The following is a 22,785-nucleotide window of genomic DNA, read 5'->3' as shown; positions in this document are numbered from 1 at the left end:
TAGCATAAGATAAGCATGTAAGTTAAAAACAGTGTTACCAAACTAATAAAAAATGAAACTAAAAAGAAAATAGATACTTATAATTTAGTAAAAAGATAATAACTTTGTTAATAATAAATTAAAAAGTACTTACCAAAATTAGTTGCAAAATATAATTTTATTTCTTTTCTAAACGTATTAGGAACTCTCGAAACAAAAATAATCACGATACAATTATATTACAGGAATAAATTTTTATTACAAATTATAATACAATTGAAATGGAAAATAAATTTCATATTATTCAACGAATTTAACAAGAAAAGTGTTAATATTTTAAACACAAATTATTTATTTAAATAAGCTATGTACATAGTTCAGTGTTTTTATATCTTTGGTGATGCTTTAAGGAAAATTATATACTTGTATATACTTTTTACCAATGAAACTGCTCGCTATAACGGAAAAACATAAAAATTCGGTCTTAAAACTCGGGGGGCTTTTTATTTGTTATAAAGTATCAAAGCATAAGCAAATATTAACAACAAATTGTAAATATTAAATTTCAATCATTTTTATATGAAAAATGAGCCTATTCAGAAGTATTGATATTTTGAAACATGATTACTAAATAATCATTTAATTACTGTATTTTCTGTGGATTTAATTTTATTTAAAGACACTTCATTAAATGCTTACAGAATTTCGTTTTAATAGTAAATACTATATAAATCAACTATAGCAGATTGTATATTTATGCTAATCATAATGCACTAAACGTCATTTTCATAGTCCTTTGGATTCTTACGGTATAATTTTCTATTTTCTTCATGTGCCCAATTCATTATGATAAAAGATATCATAAACACTGCAATGCGAAATAAAATATTTTCATTAGTAAGTCATGAATTATAATGTAAATCTATCAAAGTATATAGCTCTGTCCTTGTATTTTATATAAATAAAGTCAAAGTATAATTAAAATTATCACTTTATTAGTAATTAATAAAGAAATACTTGCTGGGTGCAATGCGTAGAAAATTTTTTCTGAAACCTTTCATCAATCCAACACCAAGATCATTCATTCCAGCAAAAGCTCTTTGTTCATGTGGACTAAGGCGAAAGAATGTAATGCCACTTATTCTTGCGAGATTTCCAAAGTCTAACCCCATTTTGTCTAAATTTTGAAAATACTTTATATAACTTGAAATATAAAAGAACATAACCAAGAAGTAAAATATGTAATGCTACAAAATATTACTATAATTTTTAGATGTATAAATATAGTTACGTACTTTAATTAATTATAAAAATATTAAAATAAAGAAGACACTTTTTTATGAAATTATACAACTTACATGATCTGTGTTAAGCGATATTACACACGAGAAGTCTAGAGAGATTCTGCTCTCGGTAGTATCTGGTAGTATATTGACTAGGTACTATTTTTTCTTATCTCATACGTAAGAGCGGCAAATTTAAATTATGTGAATAATATAAATTACTACTAATATTAATACATTAAAACAATAATGTTTGAATCAAAGTTACATATTGTGAGTACATAAAATTTTATATACTACTTTTCAGAGATAATTTAAATGGTATATATTATAAATTATATTATACTTTTATTCTTAGAAGTTATCGATTTAATGTTCAATATATTAAAATAAAGATATATCTTAAAATTAATTAAAATACATAAAATAGATATAATTTTTATCAGTTTTATTAATAAATTCCAGAAATTAATAATTATTTTAATTATATAATAACAATAAATATCAGTATTTCATAGGGAATTTTGGTTTTTACTTGTCATGTATTATAATTTTTGCCTGTATTTTTTATAATTTAAGAATAACATCTCATTGATAGTATTATCCATCATATTTTTATATAAATTAAGAAGTTTCGCTTAGATATTACTAAAAGATTATGATATTATCTTTAACATTAAAAACATAGATGACAAACTACTCGACCATTCTCTGTTGTAAGGTGGCGCCACTATTGCATTATAATGAAGTAGGTACAAGGGAAGAAGAGGTATACGAAGCAAGGAATGGGACAGTTGCTCGTGTGCGAGGCTCCGCGTGATATCGTGGACGTTGTGTATTTTGTGTTTTGTGCTTATTGCATACATTGTCAACTGCTTCTCACGAGGTACACAAATGCAGTTCATAAAGATGATTTATCGAAGCACATTTCCAAATAAATTCTCGCAGCCGGTGACTGAGTAACGGGGCTAAACCTGACGCGAGGTCCTCACCCGCGTTAGGTGCGTGTGGGCCACCTATCCGCGTCCAAGCTGTGTCGAGCATTCAAGTCATGGTATCGAGGTTCGACACGAACTTCGGTTGTGAAGACTTTTTCGGGACTTATCGTTGCACCCAAGACATGGCTTGTGATCGTGGTGATTCGGACTTCGAGTTTATCATACCGCCAGATGCGCCGGTCTTCGAACCAAGTATTGAGGAGTTTCACGACCCCCTAGGCTACATCGCAAAAATACGACCGATTGCAGAGAAGTCTGGCATTTGTAAGATCAAACCGCCGCCTGTGAGTAGATCATTCTATCATGATTATATCAATCTTTTTCTCTCCCTGCTTTCTCTTTCTTTTACTTTATCATAGGAAGAACACGCTATAGTTGTATCATCCTTATTCTTCATTTAAAAGTAAGACTAAAACAAATGGATGAATTTGTATTTTTTTGTGATCGACGAACGTGCAGATATGCACACACGACCTCGTTTACGTACTATGACGCTTCCGCACGAACATCACAGCCGTGACATCACAAAATAAATGAGTTCCTACGTAACACGTACTTTAGAAAAATTAACCAATAAATAATATAAATTTTTCGCCATGGCATGTTTTTGTGTAAATATTAATAGTTGTTTCCTTCCGCGTCCATGTTAAAAAGTTAAAGTCTGGTAAAAGTCGTGATGTTTCTATCGACACAAGTCGTAAGATAATACGACCAAAAGGGAAGAAAAGACTTCTAGGTGTTATCTCGTGGGATTTTGATTTTGTTCCGTACATTAGTTAGCATTTGCAGTGATATTTCTGATACATCGATATATTTTCAACTGGCAAGTTAGAATAGGAGTGACAGCATTCTAAGAAAATAAAAAATTCTGAAATGAAATACGTTGGGTACTCGTTTCATTGCGACATTAATATCGTTATAGCTAGAAGGTACGCTATGTAAAATGGCCGAGACAATCGAAACAATGTCACCTTACCAAAACGTCTTGAAATGTTTCGGAAATTGTGTATGATACTCGTGCATCGATAGAGAAAGCGCTGAAATAATTATCAGCGTTTATAGCTAACAATCTTTCTAAGATGACTATCATATCATAATATTATCGGCATGGGAATCATTTGATATATTCTTAGAAGTTGTTATTTCATCTAAAAATACCATGATAACTTTTTATACCCATGAATGCTCTTAACTTAGTCATACGGCAAGTTTTATATATATTTCTATTCGGTTTGATTTCAATTAAAAATTTCATAGAATTTTTTTTAAATTTCCGTTTTACAAGGTAGGAAGCGATGCGCATTACCATTATATTTTTTCCGGTCTCTATATGTGGAAGTATTGACTTTTTGCGAAATATTTTTTTAATTTCTTTAGTCGAAATCTCGTAAATTGTTCCTTTGATTTCTATCACCATTAGAATTGATTTGAGCCACCATTTTGTTTTCACATATGTAAAGAAAGATTTTGCAATATAAATTCTAGGATTATGTTTTGTTTGTGAGAGATAAAGGGACAAAGAGAAATTACTAATAATTTCGACATAAATTAAAATGTTGATTTATTATAAATGATCGGTAAAAATTCGACATATCAATTGGTATATCAATGTTATATGTTATGTCAACACTATAAGTGCACAAGTAATAATTTAAAAATTACATTAAATTGATATTAAGAATATCGCAGAATCATTATTATTTTTTCTTAAATATGTATTAAAAGTAATTGGAATTTATTAATTTAATTTATTTAATATTTTAAATTATTTTAATTTTTATTACCGTTTAAGTGATTGAACAACTCGGCGAAAGCAAATTATTACAATATGTCAATTATGAAATATAATATTATTTACTTCTCGCATAAATAGTGTTTAAATTCATAGTACTTTATTGTTACTCTAGCAGCGACAGAAGTATCATCTTTATAACCGTTAACGTTCTTCTCTCTGTCAACTACTTTCTTAGCTCCTAAAAAGTTAGTTTCATCTTAAACATTAACTGCTAATTTTTGCTGACAAATTTATTTGTTTTATCCGTGCGATAATCTTGATCAAACATATCAATATGTTTATCTGTAATTCATTATTCTTGGAGAAAATTCATATTTTGTAACGGGATGACGCCATTACGGAAATAACTATGGTCACGGCATTAAATGAGCGTCGTATATGGAGAAAATCTTTGCGATATTTATGTATTTCTAATTTGAGTTCGTGTATTGCAATAATATGCATCATGCTAATCATAAGTTTCGTTTCGTGTTCAATTGGTATAATTATATATAAACATTTCAAACGTTATTTAATCGCGACGAAATTATTTGTACCTTGATTTTGATAGCTGTTTTATATTCTGCAATACGTGTTTTTGAAAAGTCAACTGATCTTACAATGGTGTTGCGTCACGGTAGAGATGAAGCTACGAAAGCATTTATCGATTATTTGGACATATATATTTATGTGTTACTGTATTCACCAATAAATTTCTAATATGTTAGAATAAATAAAATTTAAATAAAAATAATTATCCTGTTATTATTTTCATATGTTAGGCAAATATCAATGAAAAAATAAATTGTATTTATATGTATATTTTATTTGTTTATTTATTTATTTATTTATTTATTTATTTATTTATTTATTGCACATATAAATCTACATTTTAAGACCAATTGATTTCTATGATGACTTGTAAATATTAGCCCATCTATTGAATGCAAATTAAAAATCACATTAAATGTTGTACAATTTGCAAAATATTGTTCTATTATGTACATGTTTCATTACGCATAAATTTGAAGGCAAATCACAAATTTAAGCATAAATTACATGATTTATAACAACATGTAATACAAAACATTGAATAAATTTATATTGTTTCTTTTGTAAATAGAAATATGTATAAATAAGATTATCAAAGATGTTTATAGATTTTATTTAATGAGATTTTGGCTATACTTAATTTGTTTGAGTACTGGATTATTTTAAAATATTTGAGAATAAATAATATTTACTAATAATATATATTCCATGTAATAATAATGTAACACTATGTTACTTTATGCTATCACTCTATTTTCTAATGTTAACATATCTTTGCAAGTAAAAGTATTATATGCAAATTAATTTTATAAATTTATTTTTTCCTTTTTCTTTAGAATTGGCAGCCACCATTTGCTGTTGATGTTGATAAATTCAAATTTGTTCCAAGAATACAAAGATTAAATGAATTGGAGGCAAAAACTAGGATAAAACTTAATTTCTTGGATCAGATTGCAAAATTCTGGGAACTTCAAGGTTCATCTTTAAAAATTCCTCTTGTTGAACGCAAAGCTCTTGATTTATATTCTTTACACAAAATAGTTACTGATGAAGGTTTGTTGTTTTGCTGTTTAATTGTTAATATCTTGTCACATATTTCTTAATGTTATAAATATTTATATATGAATGTTATTTTCAGGTGGAATTGAAACAGTAACAAGGGAAAGAAGATGGGCAAAAATTGCAAATAAATTAGGTTATCCTTCTGGACGCAGTGTAGGAAGTATTCTAAAAAATCATTATGAACGTATTTTATATCCATTTGACGTATTTAAGCAAGGAAAAATATTGACAGATATTGTAAGTTATTTTTTACATAAATGTTAAATTTATCTCAAGTAGTAAATATTTATAATGTGTTTTATATATGAATTATATAGAAAATTGAACCGGATTCTAATGTAAATGAAAAAAAAGATAGAGATTATAAACCACATGGAATTATATCACGACAACAAATTAAACCTCCAACTGAGAAATTTTCACGTCGATCAAAAAGGTTTATTGGCCAAGAAGAAAAACAGGAAGTACCTATTAAACAAGAAGATTGTAAAGAGGAATGTGACTCTGATAATGACTGTAAAGATGCAAATAGAAATAAACAATATGATGATAAGGACAATAGTAAAGAACTTAAAAAATTGCAATTTTATGGACCTGGTCCAAAGATGGCAGGATTTAATACCAAAGAAGGGAAAAAATCGAACAAAACTAGAGGTCTAAAACTTGTGTATGAAGTTGATCCAGTGAGTGTAAATTATATATAATTTGGTTATCACTTATATTCATAAAAATTATGTTTCCCTAATTTGTATATTTTTGTAGTTGGCAAAATACATTTGTCATAATTGTGGAAGAGGTGACAATGAAGAAAACATGCTTTTATGTGATGGATGTGATGATAGTTATCATACTTTTTGTCTTATGCCACCATTGACAGAAATACCAAAAGGTGATTGGAGGTGCCCAAAGTGTGTTGCTGAAGAAGTTTCTAAGCCAATGGAAGCATTTGGATTTGAACAGGCGCAAAAGGAATATACTCTTCAACAATTTGGAGAAATGGCTGATCAGTTTAAGAGTGATTACTTTAATATGCCTGTACATGTACGTCATCTTGTCTTGTAATACTGTAATATAATTGCAAATATTGAACATTAATTTTTTTTATAGATGGTGCCAACTTCATTAGTAGAAAAAGAATTTTGGCGAATAGTTTCTTCAATTGATGAAGATGTAACAGTTGAATATGGAGCGGATTTACATACTATGGATCATGGGTCTGGATTTCCAACAAAAACAAGCGTCAATTTGTTTACGTGTGATCAAGAATATGCCGAATCTTCATGGAATTTGAATAACTTACCAGTTTTACGTGAAAGCGTTCTAGGACATATAAATGCTGATATTAGTGGTATGAAAGTGCCATGGATGTATGTTGGAATGTGTTTTGCAACATTTTGCTGGCATAATGAAGATCATTGGAGTTACTCAATTAATTATTTACATTGGGGAGAGCCAAAAACATGGTATGGTGTACCAGGCTCTCAGGCAGAACGATTTGAACAATCAATGAAATCTGCTGCACCAGAATTATTTCATAGTCAACCAGATTTACTTCATCAATTGGTTACTATTATGAATCCTAATATTTTAACAAATGAAGGTAATATGAAATTAATTTTAATTACCTTTGCGTTTATTATAGACATTTCACTATCATTAATATTTACATTTGATTCTTAGGTGTTCCAGTATTTAGGACTGATCAGCACGCGGGTGAATTCGTAGTTACATTTCCGAGAGCATATCACGCAGGTTTTAATCAAGGATACAACTTTGCTGAAGCTGTGAATTTTGCTCCTGCTGATTGGGTATACTATTATTTTATGTTCTTGTCACTAAAACATTTCTATATTTATATGTAGTTTATACAACATATGTTTACACTATATGTTTAATAGCTCAAAATTGGACGAGAATGTATAACACATTATTCAAATTTAAGACGATTTTGTGTATTTTCTCATGATGAATTGGTATGCAAAATGTCATTGGATCCAGATTCATTAGATATAGGAATTGCAACTGCAACTTATCATGACATGCTCCAAATGGTAGATGATGAGAAGAAGTTACGGAAGAATCTGTTAGAGTGGGTATGTAATGCATTTATATATTTTTTAGACAATGTAATTGAAGATTTCTTAAATTCTATGTGCATGTCACAAATGTATATTTAAAATAAAATGCTTATATGAGATATAAGTAAATATCAACATGTAAACAAAATTAATTCGAAAGCAATTATTTTACTAGTCATAAACATTTTACTTTTTCTTTTTATATCGAAATTTATAAAAAAAAATTTATTAAATTTTTATTTGAATATATAAATATTCTAAATGTTTAAATGTTGCCTCCAAAACTACTTTCTCATAGAACAGATTATAATTCTAAATGCAAAGCCTAATATATTTAGGTCAAACAGTATAGTATATGCTGAGACATTCCCTCACAGACTTACACATACAATATTACACACACACGTCGGCAAACACACATAATCGTAACCATGCGGGCACACGCGGTGAAAGACGTGTGTGCGACTGATATTACCAACCATTGGGCATCGTAGTTTCACCGTCGATGTTAAAATTCTTATTAATGCCTTCATATTTCGTTATTTTCGGTTAGCTTGCATTCGTATATTTAAAATAGTTTTTGTGTGATCGTTTCTTAGTTATCAACCTTGACTTGTTGATACCTATTTGGTGTGTCTCTGATCTTGATTATATAACTTTTATTCACGAATAGAGGTTATGTTTTTAAAGTTTTGCCATGATGCTAAACAGGCATTATATTTTCACTGTTGATTCAGAGATTTTTATACTTTTTCCTTGATTTTGTTGAAAAATATTAATGTTAATTTTAAACACACTATATATTTGTAAAAAATTTTTTTATATTAAATTTTATTTGCCTACAGATGGATACATGTGTTTCATTGATAATTTCATTGCGCACTGTAATAATTCTTTTAAAATGTAAGAGTGATGAGTTGCCTTATAAATGATTTTTGTGTTAAAAACTATATTTTTCAGGGTGTAACAGAAGCAGAACGTGAAGCATTTGAACTTTTACCAGATGATGAGAGACAGTGTGAAGCGTGCAAAACAACTTGTTTTTTGAGTGCAGTTACATGTTCATGCCAAAGTTCTCAATTGGTTTGTTTAAGGCATTTCACAGAACTTTGTGATTGTCCCCCAGAAAAGCATACATTACGTTATCGATATACATTAGACGAATTACCAATTATGTTACAAAAATTAAAATTAAAAGCAGAGTCATTTGACTCATGGGTGACAAAAGTAAAAGAAGCAATGGATCCTGATAAAAAAAGTGATAAAATTGAATTAAGTGAATTAAAAGAACTTTTAAATGAAGCAGAAAATAAAAAGTTCCCAGAAAGTGAATTACTTACAGCTTTGACAACCGCTGTACAAGATGCCGAAAAATGTGCTAGTGTTGCACAACAACTTTTGAATAATAAGCAGCGAACCAGGTATTGTTTAATGTATGTTCATATTGAACATTATGATTTATTATTAAACAAATAAAATTATTTGAAACTTTTCCTACAGAACTAGACAATCTGTTGAAACTAAATACAAGTTAACAATAGAAGAATTAACACTTTTCTACAAAGAAATAACAAATCTATGCTGTGAACTCAAGGAATCAGATGGCGTAAAATTTATACTGGATCAGGTATTGCAATTTCAAAAAGAAGCAGAAGATCTAGAATCTAAAGAGGAAAATTGTGATATTGAACAGTTGGAGAAATGTATTGACTTTGGTGATTCTATCTGTATTGAACTACCTCAACTTGTATGTTTAAAACAGGTAAATATACATGCATGTAATATATGTAAACATTTTTTATAGAAATATATTCTTTTAGCTATAATGGAATATTTATTTATTACAGAAATTAGCACAAGTACAATGGCTTGAGGAAGTTAAATCTATCCAAGAAGATCCAAAATCTATACATCGCGATGATTTATCAAAATTAATTGAAAAAGGTATGACAATGCCTCCTCACTTAGGTATAGAAAATACTCTTTCTGAGTTGCAAGGATTAATGAATGCAATTGATAATTGGGAAGAAAAAGCAAAGTTATATCTATATACAAAAAATAGGCAAACTATTGCATCTCTTGAAGAATTTATCCGTGAAGCTGATAAAGTTGAAGCTTACTTGCCAAGTTTAGATGTTCTTCAAGATACCCTAAGTAAAGCAAAAAATTGGACAAAAATAATGGAAGAAATACAAGCAAGAGATAATTTTCCATATTATAATACATTAGATGATCTAATTAAAAAGGGAAGAAATATTCCTCTACACCTAGATGCTCTTCCAATCTTAGAATCTACCCTTTCACAAGCCAAAACCTGGAAAGAAAGGACAGCAAGAACATTCCTAAGGAAAAATTCACATTATACTTTAATGGAAGCTTTGTCACCAAGAATTGGAGTTGGTATACAAGCATTAAAAGCTAAAAAGAATAAGAATGAAGACTCTGTAGGACCTGTTTTCGTCTGTGATACAAAATTAGACGATTCCAATGATTCAGCTATTATTGTAGCAGCGTTTAAATTAGCCGAACAACGTGAAATGGAAGCAATGCGAAATTTGAGGGAAAGAAATTTAATGAAAACTGAAATAGATGATTCCAGGTATTGTGTTTGTCGTCGGCCAAGATTTGGGCTCATGCTTCAGTGTGAGCTTTGTAAAGATTGGTTCCATTGTAAGTAATATTTTCTTATTATAGTTATCAATTTAAGGTACCTATAATTACCTATCAATTAAACTCAACTATAATTAATTGAAATATATACAAATTTTAGCAAATTGTGTGCCTTTGCCAAAGACATCATATAAGGGAAAATTTCCAATGTCTAGGGAAATAAAATTTTTATGTCCATGTTGTTTACGTTCACGACGACCACGATTAGAAACAATTCTAGCACTTTTAGTCAGTCTTCAAAAAATTCCAATTCGTTTACCAGAGGGTGAGGCATTACAGTGTTTAACAGAACGTGCAATGAATTGGCAGGTGGGTTTTGTGTAAAAATGACCGTTTTCGATTTATTTTATAATATATAACGATATACATAATATACATAGTATACATACACCGAATAGGATCGAGCCCGGCAAGCACTAGCAACGGATGAAATTTCATCAGCATTAGCAAAACTATCTGTGCTATCACAAAAATTAGTGGAAGCAGCAGCAAGGGAAAAGACAGAAAAAATAATTAGCAGTGAATTGAAAAAAGCAGCAAATAATCCTGAACTACATCAGAGGGTACAAGCAATTGCACCACTTAGTGGTGTACATTCAGATGATAGTGCACTTAGTACTGCGGTATGTTTATTCATAAATATTTAGCATATTTAACAGTGTGATACATAAGTTACATTTATGTTATACATGATTGAATATATATGTATAATATATTTTAGGATGACGATGACGATGTTGTCACTATAGATGATGACGAGCCAAGTTGTAGTAGTACCTTCAACAGCAACGAGCATGCATATTCTTATAGTAAGAATACAATTTTATTTGTAACAAAACTAAATGTTAAAGATTTAAACAAAGTATTTATAACATCCATGCTTTGTTTTCTTTTTTAGTATCGAAAATTCAACGCAGAACGCAATCAAATGATGCAACAGATGTTGCTGTTGTACTTTCTCAAGCAGCGAGACTACGTCTTGAAGAATTGATGATGGAAGGAGATTTATTAGAAGTTGCACTCGATGAAACACAACACATCTGGCGTATTTTAAGCCATACAAATAGTCCCAGTACAGTTCGAAAGTATGCATCATACGAAGAAGTTCAAACAAATTTAAACCAAGATATAAAGGATGTAAAAAAGCGCGGAAGAAAGAGAAAATCCGAGGAATTCGAATTATTGAAAAAACTTGGAAGACAGAAAATGGAAGAAAAAAATTTAGCTAAGCGCAAAGGTTTACAAAAGGAAAAAAAGTCAGCCAGTTCCCCATTGCCAATAAAACGTGGACCTCGAAAGGTACATAAATTTAAATGTTTAATTTAACTCGAATTGAAATTTTTATATCTCTTATAATTCTTAATATGGAACAATTACACGTATTAATAAGTTGAATTTAAGATATTTCCTAATTAAACATAATGGAAATAAATGTTGAGTTTGTTTATGTGTTATTTATTTATATTCCGAATTAAATATAAATTATAGATGAAACGCAAAGAAGGTGAAGAAGGCCCAAAAAGGAGGGGTGGTAACAGAAAGAAAACCAAACAGGATACTTCAGACGAAGAAGATGACTGTGCGGCTGTCAATTGCTTACGACCCAGCGGTAGGAATACTTGCTTTTAAAAAATACTTTATTTGATTATTGTCATAACATTTTACATATTCCTATTTTGTTTTTGTTTACTTACTTAGGTAGGGAAGTTGACTGGGTGCAGTGTGATGGTGGCTGTGAAGGTTGGTTTCATATGCATTGTGTTGGATTAGATCGTACAGAAATTGCAGAGGAAGATGATTATATATGCAGTAATTGTAAAGATGCAGAACAGAATTCTACGGTAAGTTAATATTGATGTGTTTAAAAACTCATTGCTACTTTTATATTAAATAGATTTGTTCATGTTTATTAGATTTATATAAAGTAGTATTTTTAGCTGCTTGGTGAAATTCTTCTTTTATCTTTATTATGCAACATTTTTATTAAATAGCAGTAAGTAAGCCCCTCCCCAAACCTCGATTTCAATCATTTGATGTTTTCAATTTTCATTTGCTAAGTAGTATATTGTATTATAGTTTAGTGCAATATTTTTTTGTGTTGTCTATACTGTAGTCAAGAGCGCCAGATCCCCTAGCTGAATCATTAGGCCTGGATGCACTTCTTTCCCTTTCTCAATCTCAGGGATACCAGGGCACAGATAGTGAAGCAGACATTCAAGAAACGACATCTTTCGTCAGGACTTACTAGCCTACCTTAGCTTGTTAGCTCTTCACAAGGCTAGGATGCTTATCAATTTCAAGTCATTTCGACTGTGAACTTACAGTCCGACAATTAACGTTACCTACAATCATCATTCAGTCAGTTGGTACTGCAGGTTATCGGGTGCTGTTTGAATACTGTTGCGAGCGGATATTGGAGATAAAGTATTATAATGCGATCGATTTGCAATCTTGATAACTATAAATATTATTTTCCTATTTTGATTTGATACGCTTTGTAAAGCTATCACTTTTTTTTGTATGTATTATATTGGATTGTATTTTATTTTTTTAAGATAAAACAATTGTTTATGAAGAAGATTTGTTGTTCAAGTACAATACATTTACTTATACTTGAGGAAAACTAATTTCATGCATTAATATTTAACGTTAATTTATAACATTAAAACCTACATGCTTTTATTCAGAATAATATGTTAATATTTAATTAAGTACTAGATTCCGATTAAAGAAATTTCTAAATCTTAATACATGTTATACAAAACAGGTATCACGGATGAACCGTGATATAATACTATTTTGTGGTTTTATAAAATGGGTTTTTCTAAAATTGGTATTTTGCATCTCATTGTAACTCTTATTTCTTATCTCTCGCTGCGAATGTTGATGGAAAAGAAAATACAGGTTTAGCGAAACCAATGACTGCTAACTAATTAACGATATGCATTAGCATTATTTGTAATGCGATTTATAGTATGAATGTGATGGACTTTTCATAAATAAGACATGAAAAGATATAAAAAATAAAGAGGGAAGGGGAGGAGAATACAATTTGCCCTAATGATTTGGGTCATCTGTGACACCAGAGAGAAATTATCGACGGCATAATGAGACAAAAATCATCTTAAATTACTTCTATTTGACAGAAGATTCCGTCAGATTTTGTATCGGCTTTTAATTGTAATGGTGCAAGAGAATTTCCCTTGCGCTAAAATAGTATGTACAGATAGACTGAGATATGTGTGTATTAAGATATAGATATTATACATATATATATGCATATATGTAAAATTTATATGCATATATATGTATATATATATATGCATATATGTGTATATATATATGTATAAGAATATATATAAGAAATTAGATCGAAACATAGAAGTAAGTTACAGTTTGTATAAAAAGAATTGACACGCAGGTACATAGCATATCTAAATCTGCCTTCCTGAAATAATTGATTGGAATTCATTGGATTTTGGACCAGAGTGTACAACTTCTATGATTTATACGAGTTGCAAACTCATTTGATTCTTATGTCTATTCATGTTTCTTGTCACGAATATTTAGGTAATTGTTTTATAGTATGGTTTTGTTGATTTCAGTGAAGAACTTCCAAATGGCCTAAAAAAAATATACATTTTATAACGCAAATTCTATTTCTAGTATTATAAAATATTAATTTTATGATTTCAACCGGTTAATAGATGAAAATATTTATTTTAATCCTTCTTATGACTGTATTACATTTTGTAATATTTCGTAGGTTGATGATTTATACCTTGGTGTGCTATTCCTTTCATTTTATACACTTAACGTTAGTTCGAGTTCAATCTTTAAAATTGCTAACTCTCCTCTATTATTAACATTCGCATAATGTAATGCATCGATATAGTATAATTAAAGCTTACTTACTACTTTGTATATTAAAGTATTATAAAATCGCTAAATGTTACGAAGATGATACTTACGCTAACGATAAGGTATATTCCGTAATAAATCATTTTATAAATGTTATAAATGTTACAAATATGGATCTCATTCTCGATAAAATAAAATTTTAAAGAAAAAGCAAGAAATCCATCGCTCTCAAATATAGATTACGAGATGTAATTTCTGTATTTAATGTTGACTCTGGTACAAAACCGTGCTTCGTATATTAGTTGATAATGACGTTCTCTAGTTACTTTTTAATATGATTGTTGAGTTGAGCTTTTTTTTCTTATGTGTATAAAAATTGATCCGTTTTACTCTTGTGCAAATGTGTTATGTGCGTGTCTTTATCTATTAATGTAGTTTTTGCATGATATGCAAAAACAAATCTGCATTATGTATAAAAAAAGTACCCTTATTGTGGTTTGTCGGCGAAGCTGTACTAGCAGCACAAGAAATTTTGTATAATTACTTGTTAAAGACAACAAATATCAATCATTGAGTTTTCATATGAACCAAAACTATATGAATGCATGTTATGTGTGGGATGACACGACGCACAGTGTGTTTTAAACATTTTAAACATTTGCATATCGAAACATAGGATGCGAATCGTTGATGTTAGCATAACGGATGAATTTTGTTAACGAATTTTCATGTTCCATTTTTAGACGATGTAGCGTAAAGAAGTAGCGATTATTCGACGAATTGGTTAACAGAATTCATTTTAAGATAATCGTAGCGATAAGGAAATACCGAAGTATTATGCATCATCCACGATTAATATGTTACATGTTTCGTTTAAAACAGACTGTATGGTCACCGAATCGATGAGACATTATGTGTACACACATATATTTTTGTACAGATACAAAAAGGCTCAATAATCTCTTTGATTATTGCTCCTGGATACGCGGGAATACAGTGAATTTCTAACGATAGTGTGTTTGCGCGTTTCGATTAGGTGAGGTATGAATTTCATTTCTTTTTTTTCGTAATAAAAATAACATATGTATGTGTATATGTATATGTATACACATGTACGTATATTAGTTATTGTATTTTGTACAAGGTACTTAGAATCATTTTTTATGAAGAGATATAAACGTAAAAAAAAAAAAAAAGAGAAGAAAAGGAAAAAGACGAACAATAAATTTGTGTGCTTCATTAGGTGGTACACTATCATTAAAAATACATTGTGACAAATGACATGAAAGAAAAATTGAACATTGTACTTTACCATAAAATATTAGTGTACACTATGTTGAATACTGATCACCCGTTCAGCGTAATACGAGGCAAGTGCCTACGCATTTCCAAGAAATTATACTAATCATTATAACGAAAGAAATTCATCTTTGTTAATTTTCTCGATAAGCACAAAGTGTCTAGTATTGATTTTGAGTCTTCTTACAGTGAAATATTTACGTAACTTGCACTTAATAGCTGATTAATCACTGAATCCATACGAGAGGAGTATTATTAAACAAAAAGGAACAGAAGTATTATGCTTCGACCAAATTGTAAATTAAAGTTATAATTAGAGGTCATTAGTTTTACATATAACACAATTTAATTTCCAAGTGTATCTAATATTTATTTTAATGTGTAATTCATTTTCTTATTTGATTTGGTAAAGATATTTTTTTTAAAGGAGACGCTGCTATAAATTTTATGTAAGGTATAATCAAGTGAATTTTAATTTCATTTGAAATTTCTATTTTGTGATATCATTGCAAAATTGCTTCTTCATGACAGTAGTTTATTTTTGTGCCAATTAATATTTATTTTACATCATTTTGAAATGTCGGCATAATTTTGTTCAATTTGTATATGATGACTACTTACTATTAGTTGGAACGACCTTTTATTCAAATGATATATAGACAGAAAGTGTTACTTAATTTCTAATGCACCATTACTAGTAACGATTTTTATATTAAACTCATTTATTTCTTTGTTTTTTCTTCTTCTGTGTATTATGCAGAAAGATCAGTATAGACGCTCATTAATGTTAAACGTGTTTTAGTTATTCCGAACTCCACCTCGCAAAAAAGAAACCCTATAATTCCACCAAAAATTTAGTCGATAGAGAACCATTATCGTGTATCTTCTTGTATTTATTACATTTTTGTCTATTTGTGTTTCTCGATTGTTCTTAAAGCTAATTTCTTTACAAGGAAAGTTTCCAAACAAATATAATACTTCGTCATCGACATTTGCGTAAATAACTATTTTACTGTATAACACATAGATACATTGTTTATTTCCTTTATACACAAATCATTTTAGACAGAAATATTTATGAGACAGTAAATGTAACCTAGGGCTAAGTAGTGTTAAAGTAGCCTTTATTTGTAAGATTATATCACTTTGATTTCCGATAAAATATATTAAATGTATATGTGTACATGTACATTCAATTTCATATACTGCTTTTTCTTTTATCGTCTCATACTCGCAATGGTAATATAGCAAGAACAGAAAGTAAATATTTTACAAATTATGTTCAAGTAACTTGACGTTGCATTGTTGCATCTGGAAAATGCATTAGACATTTAAGAATTTTCTATCAAATAATGTCGTTGCTATTCGTGACGTAACATTATTTAAAAGGGGTCGATGTCCGTGGAAGCGTATTCGTGTAACCGGTGGGAGAGATAGAATGTCAATAAAGAGCGGCGGAACATGAAAGTTGGGGGAGACATGAATTTCTCGTTTATATGACGCACAACGGGAAGTTGAGCAAGCCAGGTCGGAAGAAGATTCGTGTTTGTGTAGGACAGAGCTTTCGGCAAAAGTAATATATCAGGCGTTAGAATAAAGATTAGAACGCGAATATGATTTCCAGTTGAATATCAAACTTCACCAGGAGCGTTGAAGTTACGTATAAAATATATAAAGTATATCCTCTCAGTATTCTTTTGTACTAATCGATTTTGTATAATAGTTGTTTCGTTTTCCAAACATTGTTTTGCTTCCCTTTTGTGTACTTTCCATAGTAATAACATCCATTATTTTAGCAATGTTGAATAATACAAGTAATTAATACGTGACATTTAACGTTACTAATTTAAATATTACGCGTAAATGTTTTGCGGAATTATGCATATTGCTTTGTTCATCCATTCAGCGATGCATTTCAATATCAAATCAAGCATGGAAACAGACTCCACGTCGCATCAAGCAATTTAAGCGAATGACTCAACCTGAACTTTTTGCTCCTAATGTACGTATGTCTCTTATTGCGTATGTAAAAAATGATTCACTACCATGGCGTTTCATTGTACATTTCTGTCAAGTTTAATACTTGCGATTCATCAGCCTCCCTTTTACCTTTTTGCAATTTAAACGCGATCTCTTCATCATCGTTATTTATATACTTTCGATGACTAATAATAGTATACCTTATTATCGTGTTTTAATTTATTTTAAAGACAAAGTCCTTTGATCGCTCTGACTTTGTTAAAAATAATCATTGTTCAATGTCCAACCAACTTATGCTTATTCAATTAGATATTCTTTTATGATATTTTAATTCGTGTCGATACGAAACTGTGGCAAGAATATCATTAACATTATCCACATGCGATAACGTTAATAGAAAAAATGGTAAACAAGCATCGTTGCCTTCTTTTTGTCCAATCCTTTTTTACATTTTGTGTAGCTGGGAATTTGATGTGTGAATGTGGTCTGCAAAATCGAAACAGAACGATATATCTCTGTTTAAGCGATCTGGTTTTATCTTACGAATTATCATATTAAGATCTCTTGTACATGGAAGTATGCAATATTTTACTCTAGACTACGATTTTATAGCGCGTGGCACTTGTATTTTTGTTGTGCGCATTGAAACAATTTCGTTATAAAATACGATGTAAAAGTAAAGGGAACTTAACCTCTCGTATAATGAGCGTCCTTTTTCATCAAGAATTTCGGTCCACCAGAATAAAACGATTTAAAGTGACAAATCAAAAAGTATTTTATGGTTCGTTCTCGAAAAAAGAACGAAACTGTGACGAATGAAATACTTCACAGAGAGAAGATGTCTCCTGTCAGATCGAAGAGGCGCTCGTTTGACAACTTCCGCCCTCAGGTTTTTAAAACTGTAACGCTTTGAAGGCGGAAGAGAATAGTTCCAAGTAAGAGATACTTTTGTTCCCTCGGGTGTAATATATGCTGAAAAATACAAATTGGAATATAAAATGTGAGAATTTAATAATACTTGCGTGTCACGGCATATTTACGAAAAAAGTTTGTTAAATATTATCAAGGGAATAACGTCGAGTCGATTAATATTAAGCATTTTTCACACGAAATTATTAAAAATTTGTTTACATAAGAAACATGAAACTCAAAAACCAAAGAAGAGTCAATAAAGGATTGTTCGTGTGTCAAATGGATTAACTAGAATCGCAACGTTTATTATATCTGGTGATTTTTGAAGAATAGCACGAATGTGTCCTAAAGTGTCAAGACGGCGATCCCTTCGTATTTGTTCGGCCGTTCTCGCCAGTACTCGGCTGACTGGCGCGCGCTCCGTTTGGTGTACGGCGTTTCAGTATTCGTTGCGACTCCGTAATAGTGGGACGCGTTCCCGCGGTGTCTGGCTGCTTCGTGACCGCGTCGTAACCAGAAACACGTACGCGAGGTGCGAGAACGCCTCAAGTAACCGTTTTTGTAACTACCCGCGTGTACCGGGTGAAAATTACCGACTCGTGTTACACATTTTCCTATCGAATTGTGTGTACTCCGTACACTGGACAACGGGTAGAAGGACGAAGAGAGGAAGTGAAAAGGGCCACGCAAGGACTGTAGAGAAAGGAAAGACGGAAGGATTATATATTCGAACAACATGGCCACTGCGATCGACGACCGGCAGGAGTTGTTGGAGCAATTTCAAATGGTGAGTCCTTTTATCTCTGTCCTATAGTTTTTCATTGATGTTGCACATATTACTACGTACACCCTGCCTTCTTATCGATCGCCGGTTTTATCAGCATGCTTTCGTGAAAACCCACCCTCGTGGGGACTACGCCGGGTGTCGCCGCCCTACAGTCGGTTTATTCGTTTTTTACACCAAGCCTTCGCGAAATTTCAAACGTGTGCAACGTGCAATGGATTCGATATATTTTATCGTTATGTGTAGCATAATAAAAGACGGTTAATCGGTGTAAAAATTGTTAATCGAGTAAGTTTCCAATACTCTACTCCAGTGATATTATACATGCATGTATGAATCAGTGCAATTTTATGCGATTGTCTTATAACGAGGATATGAATCATTCGTAATCCGTTTAGAAAAACGACGTATACACGTTTCACGGACGCATTGCCGGCTTCAGCTGCGCCGAACGTCAACAATTTTTCAAATCGATCAAGCGCGTAATTACGTTCGATATCGAGTGGCGTGACCCGGTCACTTTTCACTTATACTCCCTTGTACGCACGTTCACGCACGTGTAAGCACTCTCTCTGTTCGTACTATACGTATGCAACGTGTTTCGCGCTGCGTGTTCGCATGCTTGTTAAGCAGATCAGACAAAAGTGTTCATTAACTGTTACGTTCGTTACGAACCACGTATTATTTGTTTTGTTAATAGTTCGTGTTACTGCCATCGAGTTTATTTATATTCTACGCCATAGGTTCGCGAGGCAAATGAAAGTTTCGAAACGTCCTAACATTTAAACCGTACAGTTTTATTTATTGCGCAATTTCATCATCGTTTTACAAGAATTTGTAATCGATGTACCTTCCTAACGAAACCGACCATTCTGTCTTTAATTTCCCCTGATAAATGTCTCTAAAATTCCTCGATACCGTTATGCCCATACCAGGAGAAAAGTTTCAACTCTCGACACCGCGTCGCTGCACTCTCACGTACCGAAGGAAGACATGTGACCGTAGTCGCACGTGCTCGTCCTTCGAATATCCACAGTCGTCCCAATTATTTTTCGCCATTACTGTTGGACTATTTCTTCGCGGATATACACAGCGCGACCGCCATTCTCGGTTTTTCGATCGGTTTCGTAGAGTTTGACGCCTCGTTGCCAAGTCGTTGTTCCTTGTCCCTAAAAGGTCGTTTTCATGGTTGATTAACTGAGCGTGTAGTCTCGTTTCGCGAAGTTTTTCACTCTCGCCTGTGCGTCTTGCGGGCAGAGATTAATTTGTTATTCGTACAAGCTTACGACATATTAAGGTAGATCCCTTCAATATCGATATATGAACATTTATATATTTTTCTTCTCGATACGAATATCGTGTTTATTAAACATGTAATTTCGCATAGTTTTAATAATCAATGTACTATTTTTTATACTTATCGCGACGAAAGAAGTTATAAAACTTAAGAAAGACGGTTGAATTTTTTTTTTCTTTTCTCTCCTTTTCTATGTATATGTTACCAATCAGAGATTATAAAGTAATATACGATATAGATTGAAGTTTGTACACTTCTTGTTTCTTGTTTCTTGTTTCACGCGTACTCCATCGTCATCGTTCTATCGATCGAATTTGCAATTTATGAGTCATGGTCCTGCCCACCGTTTAGGTCGGCTTTCTCCTCGATTTATTCGTTTATGGCGCGGGCGATAGGCGAGTAGCGTGCGTTTAGGCCAGCAGGATACAATTATAATCGTTCATGCGGATGGTGCTTAGGAGCAAAATGAGAATCCCCTCGAAAACAATGACCTTGCTCAAGTACAAGGGAGATGGCAAAATTGCTCCCTTCCGCCGGCATTGTCGAGAAAGTCTTCAATTATCTTATTGATCGCGTTACCGGTGCGAGAACACAACCCCTTCCGCGACATCCTGCCCGTTGCAGCGTTGCGAAAATGCACACGCGAATGTACGCGTCGAAGGGCACGGCGAGGGGACCACCCTTGACGCGATGCTCAGTGTGGGCCTGCACGCGTTGGATTTTAAGTTCTATCGCGCCATCTTGGAATTTCGTATCTCGTATTTGGGTTCGTTGGAAAAACTGGAATATCGGTGCGGTGAAAATTAGAATAATCGAGATGATAATTGAAATATTGGAATATTGTCGATATTGAAGTAATCCGAATATTATTTTTGATTGAGATCTTTGGGATTTTGTATTTTGAATCTCAGCTGATCAGGAAAATGGGGATATCGGTATGGTGAAAATGAAAGCATTCGAGATAATAATCGAAAAATAGAATTGGATTATTATATCGTGGATATTGAAATAATTCGAATATTAAATTTTCGTCAAACAATTTTGTGATTCCACGTTTTGTACCGTACTGGTTGCAAAAGAAGTATTGGCGTATATTAATATTCGAAATATCGAGATAATCCGACTCGACTCGAAGAAAAGTATTAGATTATTAATCTCTGCTTAATAATCAAGCTACTAAAATCGCAGAAATTTAATAAAGTACATAAGATATTCAAATCATTTGATTTAAAAATATCCTAGAGAGGAATTAATTATAGATTAACTATAGATAAATTGTTAAAATACCAGCGTAATCAAAATACAATAGTATTGCAGGAATTGAATAGACTAGTTAAAGTATTCGAACCAATTATAATTCTTTAAAACCACACCATGGGAAAAGAAAAAAGGAAAAGGATACAATAAAATTCATTCGTCGAGTACTCGAATTATTCTTTCTCTCGAAGTTCCTTAAACTGCCGAAGTAACTTTTGATGATCGAGGTACTTGAATGGAGAAAAACAAAATTTGTTTTATCAGCTGGATTGGCCAGAGGCAATTTGATGTTCACCGGATAATAGGGTTGTTTAAGTTATTCAAGCAGATCGAATTCTTCGAGCAATTTCCGACGGTCAAGGTGCTTCAAGTATCGGGGTACTTAACTCGATTTCAGCGGGAGCTTAACTCGGTCTGTCTGCCTGGAGGACGCGGACAGATCTAATAGACTCTCCCTCCGCTTCCTGCGCTGTCTCGGATTTACTTTCCGGTAGCGAAAGTCGTTAGTGGAAGTAATCGAGGTGGGATTCGTATTTGCACTCGGCAGAGGGTGCTCGAAAGGGAGTCGTAGCACTCCTCGTGGCTCTAAAGAGTCCTAAAGCGATTATGGAACACACAGGTAGACGCTTCTCTGTGCTAGTTTTATTTTTCTTTTTCCCTATCGGGTATCCCGCGTGAGACTATCTAGGGCACGTGGGTTAATTCGAAATTTTTATTAAAATAATCGGCACCTCGCTGCTTCGGATCAATGAGATTTCAGAAGTGGATGCAGCATCGAGTAACGAGCATGTTAATTACACGATCGCGTGTAATCGTATTTCTAGTAATTTGATGTTACATTTTTTATTTGATGTAAAAACAAATTGTCCCTGGAAACAAATTGTTGGTCACACACGATAATACGAAGTACTGTAATGTAAGCATAAATTGATAAGAAATAAATTCGAAATAAAATAAAAGAATACTTTAAATTGTTTATTATTAGGGAGAAAGTAGGGA

The 22,785-nt window shown here is 31.8% G+C and overlaps 3 protein-coding genes across 4 annotated transcripts in view; 2 read left to right on the top strand and 1 right to left on the bottom strand.

Moving 5' to 3' along the window:
- Nucleotides 1-630: 630 nt before the first annotated feature.
- UQCR-Q (Ubiquinol-cytochrome c reductase ubiquinone-binding protein) lies at nt 631-1,416 on the bottom strand. Its single transcript, XM_017904260.1, has 3 exons — nt 1,338-1,416; nt 1,001-1,156; nt 631-847 (listed from the first exon to the last, which is right to left on the bottom strand). The coding sequence occupies exons 2-3, from the start codon at nt 1,149-1,151 to the stop codon at nt 753-755; spliced, it is 246 nt and encodes an 81-aa protein (XP_017759749.1). The 5' UTR covers nt 1,152-1,156; nt 1,338-1,416; the 3' UTR covers nt 631-752.
- A 658-nt stretch (nt 1,417-2,074) lies between these two features.
- Kdm5 (Lysine demethylase 5) lies at nt 2,075-12,800 on the top strand. Of its 2 annotated transcripts, none has more exons than XM_017904298.1 (18): nt 2,075-2,544; nt 5,423-5,639; nt 5,725-5,885; nt 5,966-6,331; nt 6,411-6,689; nt 6,756-7,248; nt 7,329-7,456; nt 7,547-7,741; nt 8,687-9,147; nt 9,227-9,488; nt 9,574-10,396; nt 10,497-10,705; nt 10,795-11,019; nt 11,118-11,205; nt 11,295-11,695; nt 11,885-12,005; nt 12,095-12,237; nt 12,579-12,800. In XM_017904298.1, the coding sequence occupies exons 1-18, from the start codon at nt 2,314-2,316 to the stop codon at nt 12,642-12,644; spliced, it is 4,869 nt and encodes a 1,622-aa protein (XP_017759787.1). In that variant the 5' UTR covers nt 2,075-2,313; the 3' UTR covers nt 12,645-12,800. The 2 variants fall into 2 exon arrangements, with proteins under 2 accessions (XP_017759787.1, XP_017759785.1); XM_017904296.1 differs by having other exon boundaries at nt 2,314-2,544; nt 12,510-12,800.
- Nucleotides 12,801-18,906: 6,106 nt separating this feature from the next.
- Fim (plastin-2 fimbrin) overlaps nt 18,907-22,785 on the top strand; it is a 47,493-nt gene continuing 43,614 nt past the window's right edge. The window contains exon 1 of the mRNA XM_017904279.1: nt 18,907-19,235. Within this exon, the coding sequence (XP_017759768.1) occupies nt 19,185-19,235 (51 nt within the window). The 5' untranslated portion in view covers nt 18,907-19,184. The remainder of the gene's footprint in view (nt 19,236-22,785) is intronic.

Source organism: Eufriesea mexicana, unplaced genomic scaffold (assembly GCF_001483705.2).
Source record: "Eufriesea mexicana isolate 0111107269 unplaced genomic scaffold, ASM148370v2 scaffold2792, whole genome shotgun sequence".
Taxonomy (NCBI): Eukaryota; Metazoa; Arthropoda; class Insecta; order Hymenoptera; family Apidae; genus Eufriesea; species Eufriesea mexicana.
This window is presented reverse-complemented; position numbering and strand designations above follow the sequence as displayed.